The sequence below is a fragment of the Giraffa tippelskirchi genome, chromosome 9 (assembly GCF_054371585.1).
Source record: "Giraffa tippelskirchi isolate mGirTip1 chromosome 9, T2T-mGirTip1v1.2.pri, whole genome shotgun sequence".
NCBI lineage: Eukaryota > Metazoa > Chordata > Mammalia > Artiodactyla > Giraffidae > Giraffa > Giraffa tippelskirchi.
The window spans coordinates 86,940,181-86,959,367 of NC_137283.1; the positions used below are offsets into that span (position 1 = coordinate 86,940,181).

At 35.7% G+C, this 19,187-nt stretch overlaps 1 protein-coding gene across 4 annotated transcripts in view; it reads right to left on the bottom strand.

Moving 5' to 3' along the window:
* Positions 1 to 19,187, bottom strand: part of PHIP (PHIP subunit of CUL4-Ring ligase complex) — a 143,925-nt gene that overhangs the window by 95,201 nt on the left and 29,537 nt on the right. For all 4 annotated transcript variants that reach the window (XM_081530386.1, XM_081530388.1, XM_081530387.1 and 1 more), the window contains exon 7: positions 12,303 to 12,463. In XM_081530386.1, the coding sequence (XP_081386512.1) occupies positions 12,303 to 12,463 (161 nt within the window). The remainder of the gene's footprint in view (positions 1 to 12,302; positions 12,464 to 19,187) is intronic.

A 19,187-nucleotide genomic window follows, 5' to 3' on the forward strand; every position in this document is an offset into this window, starting at 1 on the left:
AAAAATCCTATCTGTTATATCCACTTCCCAACAGTCATAACTTTAAGTACTGCTGCTGCTGCTGCTGCTGCTAAGTCGCTTCAGTCGTGTCTGACTCTGTGCGACCCCACAGACGGCAGCCCACCAGGCTCCACCGTCCCTGGGATTCTCCAGGCAAGAATACTGGAGTGGGTTGCCATTTCCTTCTCCAGTGCATGAAAGGGAAAAGGGAAAGTGAAGTCGCTCAGTCGTGTCCGACTCTTAGCGACCCCATGGACTGTAGCCTACCAAGGCTCCTCCATCCATGGGATTTTCCAGGCAAGAGTACTGGAGTGGGGTGCCATTGCCTTCTCCGAACTTTAAGTACTAAAAAGTGTTAAATACTTGTGTTAGAAACTTTCCTCTACACAAGGTGCTTTATTTTATAAATTATTCACTTATAAAGAATACTTGTATGTACATACCATCTAACAGGAAAGGTAGGATGTTAGCAATAACTAACATTTACCAATGGCCCCTACCCACTACCCAAGGTAGCCTCTATATGGAATCTTGTCAAAGAATCTGAACTTCTAAAATAACAAAACTATAACTGTAAAACAAATGTAACATGCAATAGTGACTAATCCTATCTACGTTAATATAACAATGAAAGGAAGCTTATTGATGCTTTTTCCCCCTACAAAGCCAAAATCTGTAACACCATTGATCTTCAGCTAAATACATTACATACAAAGTCACCCAATGTCAGTTATAAGAAAAAAGTTAATTTTAGCTGCATGAAGTCATTAAAAATATATATATTACCTGTTTACCCTTTGCAGCAACATAAGCTCAGGGAGAAATTAAAGAATACAGTTTCCTACAAATATCTACATTTACAAATAAACATTTCACTTTCACTTAGCCAAAGCAGCGCTAAGAACTTCTAGACTTTTTTTTCTTTCTCTAATTTTTCTTATTTATCTTATAGTTCAAAGTTTACTCTTTTACCAACCTCTCCCTATATCCCCCCTAGTTTTTACTATTAAAAAGTTTTAAATACACAAACAGTACAATATATTACCGTTAACCTCATATATCCATTCCCCAGATTCGAAATTAGAAGATTTCAAAGGTTGTAGGTTAGAACTCTTTACAAATATTCCAATTTAATTTGTTAAAAAATCCACACGCACACAATTTTATCTGACATTAGAAAGTACTTAGAGGATCTACAACAACAAGGACACAAGAAGTATCTGCTTCTAAAAACTAAGGCACTATTTGACTCTGACCTACATTCACAACAAAAATAAAATTTTAAGTATGCCAACACAGGTAGAATGTACACAAAGAATAAAATCACGTCATCTCATTATTTCTTATGTATCTGAATAAGTCTGCTTATTATTCTGTTGAAGATCTTTTGAGATAATCTTTTATGTTAACAAACAGAAAACAAACAAACAGAGAAACACACACGTCTTTTTGACCAAAATGCCAGCTTTTATGAAAAGGACAGGGGGCAACCTGTTATCTAAAAGTCAGCTTCCAGTGACTTTTCACCAAATAAAACTGAATAGAAAGTCCCACTATATTATGAATGTATTAAGTTCACTAATCTTATTTTATAATTCTGCTTTGACACATACAAACCCCCCCAATACCAACCCTCCCCCCAAAAAAACACTGTACACTATTTGCTTTAGTGTGTATTATCCCAATTAACCTTTCTTTTCTTCCATTAAATTACAGGAGAGAAAGTTTTCATCTTACTTTCAGGGAAATCTCTCTTCACTATCCTCTTCTATGATATAAAGTAGTACACTGTCCCAACCCTCACCCCCGATCCCCAGAACTCCTGGCAGAATTTCAAACAAAATCCTAAAGCATCCTCAGGCAATTTCTATCTCATGAATCATTATTTGTGATCATCTATTTTTATGTGAATGTGAAAACTAATATGATCCGACAAATTCAACTAAGTTCTTTTAAAATGACTATCAGAAACACAGGGATTGAACCCAGGTCTCCCACCTTGTAGGTGGATTCTTTGCCAGCTGAGCCACAAAGGAAGCCCATCAGAAATACAAGTACACATAATTGCTGAAAAGGAGTGCAGACAAGAAGAAAAATCAAATTTACCAGGAAAATATCCTTAAAAGCACCATAAATGTGTTTAAGTTGCATGTGAAAGAATAAAAAACTGATAAAACTATTCCTTATAAAAAGACCAAACTGTAAAGCAGAACTTGAACAGATGATCATTCTTTACAGAAGCCTACGTCAAATGTTAGTAAAGTCTATAATAAACCAAAGAATAGAACATTATAGTCTTTCAATCAAAACGTTATAAAGAGTTACAGACATGAAAGTAAAAGTAATGTCACTTAAATGGTGAAAGGAAACAGAGTTGGAAAGCAGACACAGGAGTCGGCCTTGGTAGGAAGGACACATGGGCTCTTAGGCCTCATGGAAGAGGAAGAGTTATGGCGGACATGGCAACTGTAAAGCAAGCAGCAAAGAAATTAGATGATTCTAACCTCAGTACCAAGACAACTATCTGAGGATTATTCCCCAAAAGTGGAGAAGGGGGAAACAAAAGAAGGAACCAAAAAAAGTGAGAAAAGTTTTAAAATGTGGCAGAATCTTATAAGCAATAAGGGAAAAATACTGGAAGCAACAGTGAAGGGAAAAATACTGGAAGCAACAGTGAACTTCCAGTTAAAATTAGACAACATGATTTTAGAAAAAAACCTGAACTGACAAGGTTTTTAAACAAAGTTCTAATGCCCAGGGGAAAAAGTAGTAGACGCTTATTTTCAGTAATCATAGATACTGCTGCTAGGACTGAGGATTTGGCAAGGTAGTGGGAAAAGCTGGGAGTATGAAGTGTAAGTTGGAAATTAAAAACAAAAATCAAGCTGCAAAGATTTTATCTGAGGAAGATCATAGAGGGTAGAGTTTTAAATGCCTGTTAAGGAGTTTGAATTTAACCTGGCAAGGGAAGTTAATGAAGAATTTTAAGCAGACAAGACATGGTTACTATATTTTAACCACAAGTTTTAAGAAATATATGAGCTGGTGAAAACTGAAGATGCTTTTGTGGAATTCATTTTTAAATCAAATTATAGTATTATGCTAGTGGTCAATGCCAAGCAAACATAAAAGGTAGCAATGGATCATTAGTTTCACTTTTCAATAATGTAAAATTGTCATAATTACCATGAAAGAGTGTTCATTAGTATGTGTTAATAGTAACATAATGTGTTATCATGATAATATAGATAAATGACACGTTTATCATTTATCTGTTTACTGAGTATAAAGATATCAAAAAGAACATGTAGCTTTAGCTTACATAAATCCCCAAATAAAATGAGACATATCAAATTTACACTGTTTTCTCTTACATGTCAAGATATCCTGTCAATGCAAAGATAATGCCAAGAAAGCTGAAAAAGTAACTTTACTCTATTCTGAAAAAACAGTGCAGATATCACTTGTAAAAAGACTTGATAAAGGGTGGAACTTAGACTTATGAATTTAAAGTACCCCATAAATTTTCTTTTTCCATAGTCACACTTAAAGCCACACAACCAAGTGATAAAGCCAAGTGCCTTTAAAAACTATCAACATGCTCTGTAGCTTAGGGCAGAGGAAGGAAATTGAATCAGACATTTACTCTGGAATCATTGTTTCTTTAATCTTTTAAGCAGACTATGAAAATGGTGGCACCAATGACCTTTCCTTCTAGAATTTAACTGGATCTCTTACACAGCAGGTAATCACCTACCCCCCCCTTCCCTTCTTAAGTCTATCCCAAAGAAGTCCCTATTCTGTGAATCACTTTTGGAAACTACAAAGTTTCATCAAAATAAAAAGTGTGAGAGACAAATTTCAGATAAATAAGAATGAGTGCTAACATTCTCCATAAATAAAAATGAATACTGACATTCTTCATATTTAAAGCCCAGGAATTAAATATGTATATACAAAAGCAATATCTATATACATTTGCTTTTGTATTCTGGTCAAGAAAAATTCCACAGATCTGTGACATGGCTTTCTACTTTGTTGAGCACTTGGATATTAAAATTCATCTTAAAATCTACAAAAAATGTCCTACTTACTGATAGGAAAGCTTTACGCAACAACTTCAGGTACAAGGTCATTGATCATTTATATTCTATGTAAAAACTAAAGTAGAATCTAAAGTCAACTTTCAAGTTTCTGGAAGACAAGTTTTAAAGGTCTTAATTGAACTATTTAAGTATATATGTAGACATTTATTTAAACTGAAACCTAGAAAATAGCTGTAACAATTATATGAACTATTCAGTGATGAAGAAAAGTACTTGACAACATGGAACAGTAAATGACAAAGAACTGTTGACCTCTACGAGGAGAAAACCACACACACTTGGGCAACAGTACAGCAGGTTAATTGTGCTCAGACAACCTTAGAGTTAACAAGTAGACCTGTAAACTTTTCCCTGCTAAAAGAGAAGCATCAATTGAACAAACCAACCAACAATTACTGCTCTGGCATGATCTTCATGATTCTTAAACTTATAGTACCTTGGAGAATTTGGCAGTCCTTGGCAGAATCAACAAAGAGAATTCTAATTTCTCTTGCTACTGCTACATAGCTTATGAGTCAGATTTCACCTCTTGATGTCATCAGAACAAACAGAATTAAATGTTAAAAACATCATGGATATGGTTATGCATACTATAATGTCATTTTTTTTTCAAGCGAAAAAAAATTTGTGAGCTTAGTCGCTCAGTTGTATCTGACTCTTTGCAACCCCACACACTGTAACCCAGCAGGCTCCTCCGTCCATGGGGATTCTCCAGGCAAGAATACTGGAGTGGGTTGCCATGCCCTCCTTCAGGGGATCTTCCCAACCCACAGGTAGAACCCAGGTCTCCCACATTGCAGGAGGATTCTTTACCATCTGAACCACCAGGGAAGTTCAGTTCAGTTCAGTCACTCAGTCGTGTCCGACTCTTTGCAACTCCATGAACCACAGCACGCCAGGCCTCCCTGTCCATCACCCAACTCCTGGAGTCTACCCAAACCCGTGTCCATCGAGTCGGTGATGCCATCCAACCATCTCATCCTCTGTCGTCCCCTTCTTCTCCTGCCCTCAATCTTTTCCAGCATCAGGGTCTTTTCCAATGAGTCAGCTCTTCACATCAGGTGGCCAAAGTATTGGAGTTTCAGCTTCAACATCAGTCCTTCCAATGAACACCCAGGACTGATCTCCTTTAGGATGGACTGGTTGGATCTCCTTGCAGTCCAAGGGACTCTCAAGAGTCTTCTCCAACATCACAGTTCAAAAGCATCAATTCTTCAGCGCTCAGCTTTCTTTATAGTCCAACTCTCACATCCATACATGACTACTGGAAAAACCATAGCCTTGACTAGATGGACCTTTGTTGGCAAAGTAATGCCTCTGCTTTTTAATATGTTGTCTAGGTTGGTCATAACTTTCCTTCCAAGGAGTAAGCGTCTTTTAATTTCATGGCTGCAATCACCATCTGCATAGTAGTCTTTTATTTATCTGAATAACAATTCACTTACTTGGGCAGCTAAAAACTGCTTATACTTTAAATTTAGTTCAGTGTATTTACTAGAAGAGGCCATGATTTTCTTACCAATTCATCAGACCTGTATTTCATTTCCCTTCCAAATTACCCTAAACTTTAGAGTCAATCATCTCAACATAGGCTGAATTTTCTTACTCCTTGTCTATCTAAACCACCACTGACTAACCTTTTATCAACATAATCATCATTTGCTCTTACCCTGCTCCCAGATGCCACATACCATTATGGAAAAGAAGACAAGCACACTAATTCTGCAGCACTGCAAGTTCACAGCTCCTGTTTATTTGGATGGCTAAGGCTAATCAGCAATCCTTTTCTGCCCCTATTCATCACTCTTTCCCTATTACCAGGTTTTATCACTCATCTCTAGAACTCAGTCTCATTCCCTAACCAACACTCTTCATCATGTAAAATATTTCACTTTGAAAAGCAGAATCTGTTCATTGTAAACCTAATTATCTTTCTAAATAGTCCACATAAACTGCTCTTAATCTATTTATTCACTTATCTATCCTCCATAAAGACCACTGCACATCAGTTATCTCCTCTTACATCTGCTTTCCTAGTTCCTTACCCCGACCCTGTTTGCAAAAATTTACCTTATAAATTACCGTATTCTAGCTCCCCCTTCCATTATTACCAAACTTACTGAATATATAGTATCATCCCTACACTACCTTCCAAGTACTTTGAAAAAGCAATTCTGCATTTCAAACTTATGGGAATTTCAAGAGCAGTACCAATGTCTTCCATCACCCAGACACATCAACTATTAACAATTCACTGCATTTGCTCCATCACCACCTTTCTGTCCTTTCTCTCCACATAATACACCTACAGACTTGATGCCCCATCACCTCTAAATATCCCAGTGTGCATTCCTCTAAAACAAGGACACACATCTCCCTACACTGGAGAAGTTAATACTGATAAAAACGCCATCCAATCCACAGGCCCCATTCAAATTCTGTCAACTATCCTGACACTGTTCCCTTTTCTTTTTTGGCCTAGGGTCCCATATAGCAACGTGTGCTATATTGTCACTTCAATCTCTTCAATCTGGAGTATTTCCTGAGGCTTTCTCTCTGTTTCATGCCCTTAGAAGTTTATGAAGAACCCAGACTTTATATTCTGTCAGATCATACTGTCTTGGTAGGAATTCCACAGACAAGATGCTGTGTTTTCCTCAATGTACCACTTCAGAGGATATGCAATGTCAACCCCCATCTCACCACTACTGAAGTTAGTAACTTTGTCAAGTCAAGTGTTTCCCTCATTTTCCCCCTGGAAAGTGCTAATTTCCCCCCCTTTAATTAAATTAGTATCTTGTGGGAACATAAGATTATCCCAAGATCTTCAAACCAGTATCAACCAATCTACCCTCCATCGATGACACACAAATGAATCAACCACCACTATGATAGCTGCCAAACCAGCATTCTTTCTATAACTATCAGTTGGCATTCTACCGTAAATAAGGGTTTTCCCTTTTTCCTCACTTAATTATTTACAAATTTACATCAGTGTAGACTCAAGGATGCCTACTTTAGTCAGTGGTCATAAATAACTCAGTCAAGGCCCTACCCGTCCTCACGGAGCTTCTTTAGTAAGAAAATATTATTAAAGCTAATTTTAAAAATTAAGAATTTCAGACAGTGATAGATATTATAAGAAAAACACAGTAAGGTAATATGACAGACAATGATACAATATGAGGAGGGAAGACAGTCAGTGAAAAATCTCATATACGCAGTGTTTGACCAGAGCTGCTAAAAAAACAAATTAAGCCACAGCAATAAGGGAACAGAGAGTACAAAGGCTTTAAGACATAAATGCGCTTTGCAAGTTTGAAACACAGAAAAAGACTAGGGTAAATGAAGCACAGTAGGAGGAGAGAATTCATCTCACGGACATTTTTATATATGTATCTTCCTTAACAGAAGTTTCGTACAAGAAAGGACATTATGCACTTCTGTATCTCTGACTGGTTCATTCATTCATCTTTCTTTTTTGTCATATGCCTACTGTATACACCAGATACAATGTAAGGCACTAGAGATCTAAAAAGTTTTGAGAAAGGCTTTGCTGTCAGGAAGTTCACAGCTTAAGAGAGACAGACCCGTAAACAAATTCACTGCAACAGAGGACAATACAATACAAGTATGCCCAGTGGTAGTACACCACATTCAGAAAACAGCCTATTTTTTTCACTGTCAAGCTTTTTGAAAGATTACTCTATACTGTCTCTTTAAATTTTCAATTCCCAATCTTTCCTTAGTGTACTGCAATCTCACTCCTTTCCCTAAAACTTAAAACAAATAAAAAAAGATTTTTTTCCTTAAGGTCACTAATGGCCTTGCCAAATCCAAAAGATGCCTTTCAGTTCTAATTTTACTTTAGGTTTCTATCTTTAGTAAAATCAAATCTTCTGGCTTTTAAGACACCACATCTTTTTTCTCCTGTGGCCTCTTAGGCAGCTCTTTCTCAGTTTAAATAACTGACTCCTCTCTTCTTGCTAGTTTGCTTTAAAGTTGAAGACTCAGACTTCTCACATTACATACATGAGGTAAAATGATCAACTTCCATACTCAATGCTTCCCAACTTGAATCTTCTAGCCTAGATTTCTCTCCGGCACTCCCAGCGCCTGTTGAGCATTTCAACTTGGCAATTTATGTGTGGATCTCAAATTCAACATGTCCCAACCTTCACAAACTTCTCCACTTAAATCCCTACCACAGGCAATGACATGGCTTTCTAACCAGTTGCACAAGTTAAAACACATGTCATTTCATATTATTGCCTCTCAATTCCTCACCACATGCAAATGAACCTCTTAAATCCTAGTTCTATTTTTAATCTATTAATTCCATCCTTACTTCCACTGTGACTCTCATGGATCACTCCTAGAACCTTTTTACCAATACCTCTGGATATAGACTTAGCTTTAATTCATCCTCTACAAAATGCTCAAAAGATCATTAAAAAGATAATTCTACTCACTCCTCTAAAGCCATCATTTTTGTTCCATGGCTTCAGGGAAGAACCCCCTTCAAATGTCAGAAAAGAATCTTGCCTTGGTCCTCTGACAACACCTCTAACTCTTGTTTAACAGTGGTCTATATGTATTCTTCGCCATGTCAAATAATACACAATTGCATGTTACAGTCTTCCAATGATTGTAAATGCCTTTCCCTAAACTGTGAAATATCCAGCTTGGCTCAGCTGCAAGTGCCACTTCTCAAGGCAGTTTCCCTTACCGTCTCCTACCACACCCTGAAGTAGGTACCTCTCTCCTACGGTACCTCAGCATTTTGTGCTGCCTCTATCAAGCTTCTCATCACATCACATCAACACTGTGTTGTTGATCATCTATGAACTCTCAACAAATAACTGTATCTGTCATTTCAATATCCTAAGTGTTTAGAACAGTGTATCTCTCCTAAAAGACCAAAGTTCATTAAAGCAGTGAATAAACTCATAGTACTTACTACAAAAGATTGAGTTTATGGAAACAGTTAATGCTCTTTTGCCTTAATTTGAAGAGATATACTTTATGTTTTTGAAAAACGAAATCTTTTTACATGGTCCTCAACATACATTTAGGAGTGAATGGCTTACTCCTGAGAGAATTAATTAACTGTTTTTCTTTGGTAAATATTATTTGACACAATGATTCTGAAACCAAGTAAACAGATTTAGAAAACTAAGAAAGAGAGAAAATTAGCAAACAGTCAGACTTGGCGATTACATGAACTCCCTCCGTGGGCTCTTCTCATTATTCCACTGGGAAACATCCATTATTAAAATATTCCAGTACAAAATACTGGATAATTTTCCTAACATAGAATTTCACTTATCAATCACAATGATTTCAGTTTCAATCTTGTATAGCATTTATAAAAAAAGATTTTAGATAAGAAAATAAAATGTATACAATTTATTTAAATCTATCTATAAAATTAAAAGCAGCAAGTTAGACTTGACTGCTTCCTGTGTATCCTGTTCTACGGTAATTACATACATCATTTCATGTAATCCCAGAAAAAATCCTGTGGGATTGGTACTACTATTATCTATTTTACTAGTGTTATCTATTTCCCTACTTTTTTTTAAAGAGCTGAGAACACTGTAGATGAAAAGGGTGAGGGAGTCTTTGTAAACTGCACTGCTAGGGCATGGTAATGCTGTGAGCTGTACTGCGTCCCCTAATGCTGAAGATGACGCTCTTAACCACAGGACTACACTGCCTCTAGTTGTGCCTGCCCAAAAGGACTCAAAAGTCCCTTGGAATTGCTGCGTCCTTTGCAAAGTTTTCAAATACATCTAATACTAGAAGTTAACGATAAGTCTACAAAGTCTTAAGATACTAAATACATAAGAGGGAAACACTGAGTCGTCCATTACTGAATTGTTATTCTAGGAAGTAACCACAGTGTGCCACTCCCTCACAGGCACCTTTCATTGTTCAGTCAAAACCTACTGTCCTGAAGTCTTATCCTATTTGCCTTAAGACTGGATTTCAAAGCATTAGTTAGTGGCTAGTGTGCTTCCAGGGGAACAAAGGAATGTGAATGAATAGTGGACAAATATGTTCTCTAACTCCACCTGAAATGATAATAAGATAAAAATACAAAGAAATTTTAAAGAACAATAATCTCGTATTTTGATATTTACCACAAGGTAACATTTTGGAATTTGTCACTGCAAATCACCAGTAAAAAATCACAAATGAGACTGTAAGTTTGGCACAATTAGAAAATTGTATCACATACATAAAACATCAACATTTTTAGATTCTTGATAAGACCACGTAAAATAGTACAGTGATAATTGTCTTCCCTTTATTTATGTATCTTCAATTAAAGGAAAACAATCAGAAAATAGCTTCCTCTTAACATTATCATTCTTATTCCCCCAAAATCAAATGCTCTTAAAACTAGTAATTAAGTTTTTAGAACAAGGGCTGCAGTGTTGTTTTTTTTTCTGTACAGGGCCAGATAACAATTAACTTAGGCTTTGTAGGCAATACAGTCTGTCATAGCTACCCAACTCCATGTTGTGGTACAAAAGCAACCAGACAATGTAAACAACTGAACGAGTCTGTGTTTGAATAAAACTTTATTTACAAAACCAGGAGGTGGGCTGGATTTGACCCATGGTTCTTAGAAGTTCATTAAACCTAGGTTCAGCGTGCTCTCCCAGCCCTATGCCTACTATTCTACTACCGTAAGACAGCCAACAGCGTATTATTCACTGGATTTTTCCCTCAAAAAAGTATAAGAGATTGTGTGTCTAATTTAAATCAACACACAGACAATGCTTCATAAAGTATGACAAATAACCCTCTCAATTTCAAAGAATTCCTTTACAGACATCAAAAAATTAAGAAGTTATAGATATTTTTTATAATCTCACTACATGACATAACTTAATGCCAAAATGAAATACAAACACAACGTAATGCTTCTTTCTCATTCTTTCAATTTATTATTATTTTTGAAAGAATCCTTCTAACATTAGAAATGCCAAATTTACCATGTTTTGAGAGCTAAATTTAAATAATAATATGTTGAACTTGACTCTAAAAATAATTTTCCATTACCATTTGAGAGCAAGTTACTGTTGCAGGTATATCAAGGACTTCAGCAAATATAGGGATAACTGTCCCAACCTGTCAGAAAATTTTGAAAATTTCACTTTCATTCTGCTTCATAAAGAACAGCAGACATAAAAGAGGAAGTGAAAGGGAGAATACTAATATATACAAAATGATCTGCAAATGCCTGAAGAGGATTCTAGCACCAGGAAAAAGATAAGTATGGAAATCCTTTCCCACATCCTGCCATTTAGCTGTTTTATACAGATGACTGAGTGTATGGGTAAAGGAGAAAAAGTAGATATAAATAAATCTCAGTTTACAAGCATATCTACTTAAAAGAGGAATCTATAATTGTTGTGACTGTATAAAATTCGCAGCTGCTCTCTTCAAAGACAGAGATAGGAATTTTCATGTTAACTTCAGTTTCCCACAGGAACCCTGTGAATAAGTGCATACCTTCAGCCCAGTATTTAACGTAAGTAACATTTAATTATAAGTACAACCACAGTAGTGTAGTAAGTGTTACCCTTAGTGGATATAATACTTAAGGCACCTAAAAAGAAATTGAAATATTTCCAAAAGCAATTTTCTCACTTAAAAGATGAAAAGCTCTGCTTTTCTCCATTCAACAAGTTAAAAGAAAACAGTAACAAACAAACCCAAAGAGATTCTTTGAACGCCAGATATACTGAAGGGTGAGGTCCTAAAGATAAAAAAGGTAATAAGCTTACATATGCTCGGACTTTTTTCTATCACCACTTTAAGGGCCATTTCTCAGACTCGAATGTGCTTAATAATACACTTTGGATAAAATGCCCTTAGGTTTAGAATTAAAACTACTGTATGACATTTTACAAAATGTCAACTGCATTATCTGATATAATGCTGGGAATTACACTTATCCATGAGGACAATAATGTAACTGTGTTACAACATGTCTTTCAAAAACATTCCAAACTCAAAGTCCAAATTTAAGCAACCTTTTGTTACAGTAAGCTGTTTTATGTGAATTTCTAGTTTTTCAAATTAAAAGAAAAAACAAAGGTTTTATTTCAAAGTTCAGCTATATGCAACATTTCTGTAACCTCATATATGAATTAACATAATACTTTAAAAACTACTCACAGTAAATATCCGTCTGCCAGTTCGATCAAAAGTTACACAGTACACAGACGACAAGTGTCCAAGAATCCTTTTATGCATTTTCATGTGCTGATACACTGCAGTTGGAACCAGGCGCTCAAGTCTGTATTTTCCATTCAGCTTCCTTGAAAACAAAGTATCCGCTACCAAGAAAAAGGAGAGGAATAAGTATAATTCAGAAATTAATTTTCTTAATTATCCTTTTAAGAATTCACATATTTCAATTTCTCACATGTTGGTAAAAATAAATATGCTTTCTAATGCATATGACTCCTAGTTAAAAGTCTTCAAAATAGTCAGTAAAGCCCATTATTTTACCTGAAATAAGTCAAAAGCACTATTATCTTCACTTTACAAACAAGAAAATCCAGTTAAATAACCTGCCTAAAGTCACAGTCAGTCATGATGCTAGGATTAAAACTCAGGCTTCTTTACTCTCTATTCTCTGTCTAGTGCTCTTTAAAACCCAGAATGACTTTATATGACATAATTTCTTTAAAAGTCTCCTATGAGATAGATTTTCTCATAAAAGCAGTTAAAACTGGATCCAGTGCTTTTTACTTTTCAACAAACAGCAATTCTTAAACATTCTAAATATGACACGCTGAATGACACTTCTAAAAACTTTGCAACAAATGAAGACAGAAGAATAACTTGTTGCATTATTAAAAATGATAATAATAATAATAATAATTAAGGGCTTCCCTGGTTGTCCAGTGGTTAAGAATCCGCCTGCCACTGCAGGGGACATAGATTTGATCCCTGGCCTGGGACGATTCCACATGCAGCAGGGCAACCAAGTCCTTGCACCACAGCTGCTGAAGCCAGTGCCTAGAGCCCATGCTCCCCAGCCAGAGAAGTCACAGCAATGAAAAGCCCACGTGCCACAATAGAGTAACCCCCGCTCTCCGCAACTGGAGAAAGCCCGAGGGTAGTAATGAAGACCCAGCACAGCCAAAAATAAATAAAATAAATAAATTTTAAAAAATAAACAAACTGGGAATCCTGCCGAAGACCTGTACAATGATTTCTTTTCTAGAACCTACAGCCTGCTTTTTTCACCTCGCCCATTTTAACCATCTTTCAATATATGAACAAAATTTATCTCCTGCTCCAAAGCCTGATATGTTGAATTTGGCCGAAGATTTCCCTTTCCCATTTAACTTTCTACTGTTCTTTGTTTTCTATACCAATAATTATGAAAGAATTATAAACAAAGAACGTGCTCAATAAATACATGCTGACTGGTCTGCAGGCGCATTTTCACCTGCAGATCACCTGTTAATACAAGGCTTTTTTTGTTCTGACTGTGACTGCCATCTACTTTGGATAATAAGCACTGCAGTTTCTCATATTTAAATTTAGTCCCCCCCCACCCCCAAATTAAATATATACAAAGTAGTGATATTATCAATATTTAACTCCAGTTTAGAGGCTACAATTATGCCCTAAAGTTTATGAAATATAAATCTCTCAGGTGTATCATAAAGAATCTCAGTGCTTATTATCTTATTCACATAAAATAAATGTTTGACTTACACTACATTTACAAGCAAAAAAGAAAATACTGGGGACTGGCGAGAAGGTATGTATAAGAATACTTTGCAAGTTCTAAAGCAATAAAATATAATTTAAGGAATAACTACATTGTGCTTACATGATCTTTTCCTACATCAATTATTTTATATTCTGATAAGAGTGTATCTCCTGCTGTTAGAGGACAAGTTCTAGGATACAATCTATTTCAACATCTGTGCTATCTAAGACAAACTGTTGAAAGTTGTTAATTAGTATATTTAGGCTGAAAATAGTTATACAGTAACAGTGATTTGATTAAGTTTCTAATAAACCTTGATATATTTTGCCTTATGCACAGAAATGGCCTGGTGAAAGACAACCACCTGCACTTTAGCTCCAACCGATTTGAAGTCAAGATCACACAAAACCACAGACATCAACTGTCTTGCCAAATGAGAACTCAAATGATCTTATCCAAACACTGAAGATCTCACTTATTGTCTGTTTTATAGAAAAATAAGCGATGACATATAGCACAGATGTTGACCGTACTGTGTTACCAATACAGTTTAATTCTCTCCACCCCAAATTTACAAAATTCTTAAAATGTCAAATTTTCTTAAAATCTCTATCACTGTTCAGGTACAAAAACATGATCTTTGGAGGTAACTACGATACCAAAACTATTATTTTAATGATGATAAGGCACTTTTATATAGGTCAGTATTTTTTAGATGGGTTTTTAATGAAGACTATACTTCAGAGTTGATAAAGCAAAAACTAATTCCCTTAAGAGAAAATGTTACTACTCTCTTAAACACAGTTTTTACTGAATTTCTACCTAAACTGGGATTAAACCTTTATATTCACTTTGAGGGTCAACTGAGAAAAAGAACATCCCTTTCAAAAAGCTACCTACAGTGAACACTTCAAGAAAAACTTTTTAGAAACAACATTAAGTGAAATACTGTATTTCACACCACCTTATGTTATGCTTGGCTGCCAATTAACTACTGAGTATTTTTAATGTTACTATGTCAGCATCCTAAGGGAAAGGGTACCAGAGTCCTTGCTGTCAACCAATTTACAAACTTGTACAACAGCACTAAAAGATACGACATACAGGGAAAACAGTATGTAGAGTTCCCAGGTAATAAGCTGGTGGTTCAAACTTGATACAGGGGGTTAGAGAGAAAAATACAGGTATGCTTCAGTAAACTGAGGAGGTTGGATTTGAAGAAGGTCTGACCAGGTCAATTAGATAGAGAAGATGTGGTAGGATTCCCGTTCAATAAACTCACATTTTCTTTTACTACACCATTTGGGTAATGTCTTGTCTCTCCTACCAGATCTTAAGTACCTTAAGGACAGAAATTCTGCCTAATTCTTATTTCCTGCAACTGAGTGTAGTGCCTTTTAAATAAAAAAGTATATAAGTGAATCTTAGTTAATAATAAGAAACACAAGATGGTTCAATTAAATTTACAGTTTTATGGCAGAAAAGCAAATGGCAATCATTCACTTTCTCAAGAAATTGTTAACAGTAATTGGATTTCTGAGTAAAAAGGAAATGTCTCTTGGATTATAGGAACTCCTTAAATTTTATTAAACTATAACATCAATTTTTAAAATGAGCATGGTTAAGCAGATATAAGAGGTCACAAAGGAATAAGTTCTTTATATGACATTATTATAGTCTTAACCTTAAATCAAGTAACATATGACTTTTGTTTAAAAGTACATTTATGTTTCCAAGTATGGTGATGGGAAATAGTCTTAAATTAAGCCTGCCAAAGCAAATTTCTATCTTCTGCACTTGGCAAATTCTTTCTTACCCTTCAGGGCCAGTTTAAATGCCACCTCCTCCAGTAAAAAGTGAATTTTACTTTTAAATTAAAATTTTTTAATTTTAAAAACAACCTAACCAGCTGCCCTATAGTATCACTCCTGTGTTCAAAATACTGCAATGTTCTTCATTTGATTCACAATAAACACCAAGTTCATTACACATCAGCCTACCAAGACTCTGCACAATCTTGTGTCCCATTATCTCTCTGATCCCTTTACTTGATCTATTCCAACCATTCTAATCACCCCCATTCTTCCAACACATCAGGTAATGCTCCTAACTTGGGGTCTTTGAACCCGATATTCCCTCTGGCCAGAACACTCTCCCCCCATATGGCTAATTCCCTGGCTTCCTTCTTCGTATCTTTCCTCAAATGTCTGTCACCTTCTCAATGAAGCCTAACCTGATCAACCTACTGAAAATTACAACCCATCCCCTACCACCACTGATAACTCCTGATGACCCTATGTAGCTTAGTATCTGCTCTTTTTCCATCAATCATCACCTTTTATTTGCTAATTATGTTCACTGTTTATTTTCTGTCTTCCCCCACTACAATATAATAAGCTCCACACAGGCATAATTTTTTTGTCTGTTTTGTTCTTTGATTAGTCTAAAAGCTGATGGTGGTGGCTGGCACGTAGTAGAAGCTATGAATTTGGTGGACTTAATAAAATTAATTACACGACAAAAAAACAATTAGGTTTAGGAATAAAACAAAAATGGATTTCTTTATTGGACAGATTACAGATTCAAAGTATCTCCACACTGTCCTTCCTTTCAACAGTCCTGCTAAATTTACTTAATTTGGAAGCAAAGGGATAGGTAAACATATTTATTCAAATTTTATGAGTGAATGGACAAGTAAAGTGAAATAAAATTTCCAGAAATCACTGTTATTCATTTGTATGAAGTATGGAGAAAAAAAGGAGCAAAAAGTCAGAAGTGCCATTTGTAGCAAATCATTCAGAACAGCCTGTGAAACAAAGTCTCTGTGCACAATTTAGAACTAATTACTAAACAAAATAAACAAAAGACCCACAATTTCTTAAAGTTATTAACAGGTAGAACTCTGTATATAACTAGATATATCTAGCCAGTAGGGTCTTAACTATTACTTCTGCGCATACACCCTCGGTAAATAAAATTTCCCCACATGTCATTTCTTTGTAGTTCACACCAAGGTATTTTTCAAGAATTAATTTATTTCTTTAATCATAATACTAACGCATACTTAATGTAGAAAATAAGAACACTGTCTTTATATAATTCTACCACCTAAAGCAACTACATAAAATTTTGCAGAGCTTTCCCTCATAAAAAGAATTTTAATAGCTATGCCATCCATATTCCTTAATGAAATAAAAACTAGGCTTTAAGTTTGATGGACTTGTATTCAAACATGACAGTGCGGAGATTTTAAGCAAGGTACTCTCAACTTCAACTTCTCAAGTTATAAATCCAGAAACATTTTCCACAATATACTTGGTTTTCTTATTATACTATTCTTTGACATCTCATAACTTCACACGTTTACACAGCCAATTTTATCCCATATTTTCTTTTCTTTTGTAAGTTGGTCTAGTGCTTTAGAAGGGTTCTTCTACCAGCCAACAGTACAATAAAAATCCACTTAAATTTTCTTTTACGTTTTTGCGGTTAAATTTCTCACTTAACTCCTTAACATATTCAGTTTTAGTAGATGTTACTAGGTGAGTCTCTAAAGATATTTTTTCTCCCCTAAATAATCAACTATTTGCTCCAATCTTTTCACTAACCCTTCTCTATTCTATTAAACTGTGATTTAATTATCATACATGTATTTCTGTGCTAGGCTGCTGATGGCATGTTTATCTATATACTAGTAGCAAAACTGTGGGCTTCGCTCATAGCTCTGTTGGTAAAGAATCTGCCTGCAGTGCAGGAGACCTGGGTTCGATTCCTGGGTCGCGAAGATCCCCTGGAGAAGGCAATGGCAACCCACTCCAGTATTCTTGCCTGGAGAATTCCATGGACAGAACAGCCCAGTGGACTACAGTCCATGGAGTAGCAACAGTTGCACACGACGTAGCGACTAAATCATCAGCAGCAGCAGCAAAACTTGAAATTTATAATTAGTGACACTTTAGTATGAATGTGGCTATTCTTCATGTCCTCTAAAAAATATCTTACTCTTGATTTATAATTATATAGTTTGAAGACTACTGAAAAGTTTTAAAAAATTAATCTGTTGGAAATACAAGCTTAATTCCATTTACTTATACAGTTGCCATCTGTCTATCCAGGAACATGGTACTTTCATCCTACAGTTGGGCCAAGTTTCCAATGTAGATATTTTAGAAAAAGATAAACATAAGCAGATTTACCTCAGTTTTCCTCACTATACAAATCTGTACCATGTGAACCAAGTTCATGGGAAATCTGTAGACAAATCTCTATCACATGAACCAAGTTTCATGAGGAAAAAATGGATAGCTGCCAGAAAAGAGCATCTGCAATAACCTTAGTGACTATATTTTTGAGATTAGAAAAACATGATAAAATCTCCACAAATAAGAAAGAACCAAGGCAGAAATATCATCACCTCCCTCCAAAAGGCCTCCCCCTTCTAATAGGTACTTTTTGCCCCAATTTTTTAAAGGTGAAGTGTATTTGTTATACAATATTATGTAAGTTACAGGTTTACAAAACACAGTGATTCACAATTTTTAAAGTCTGTGCTCCAATTACACTTACTATAAAATATTGGCTATATTCCCTGTGTTGTATAATATACCCTATAGCTTACTTTTAAGCCTATTCCTCGTAACTCTCTACCCTGATATTGGGCCCTCTCCTTTCCTCTCCCTCGGTAATCACTAGTTTGTTCTCTGTATCTATGAGTCTGCTTCTTTTTGTTTATATTCACCAGTTTGCTGAATTTTTTAATCCCACGTTAAGTGACATCATACAGTATCTGTCATTCTGTCTATTTCACTCAGCAAAATACCCTACAAGATCAACCTGCTAAGTACTTTAAAAAATGGAGTAATTCCCTGGCGGTCCAGTAGTTAGGACTCTGCGCGTTCACTGCTGAGGGCCCAGGTTCAGTCCCTGGTCAGGGAATTACAATCTCACAAGCCACACAGTATAGCCAATAAATAAAAATGGACAAGAGCATACGGTGTAACTGCAATGAATTACCCAAGATCAAAACAAGTCATGTTAAGAAAGATGAATTGGAGAAAAAAATTAAAATTACTATGAATTAAAAAAAATGCAGAAGTTGGGCTTTTGCTGCTGTTGAAGTTTCAACTCTTATGAACAACATAAAACACTATACAATATCTAGTCCAGTGTGGGTTAGCTGTTGTCCCCTTAACAATCAGAACTAGAGGGCCAGGACTAGTGGCTACCACTTTTGCCAACATATGAAAGCAGAGCCATGCTGGCAGCATAATGAATGCAAAAGAGAGGCAGGTGGCAGTAGATTCGAAAACCTGGAGAATTAAGGTTTGTGG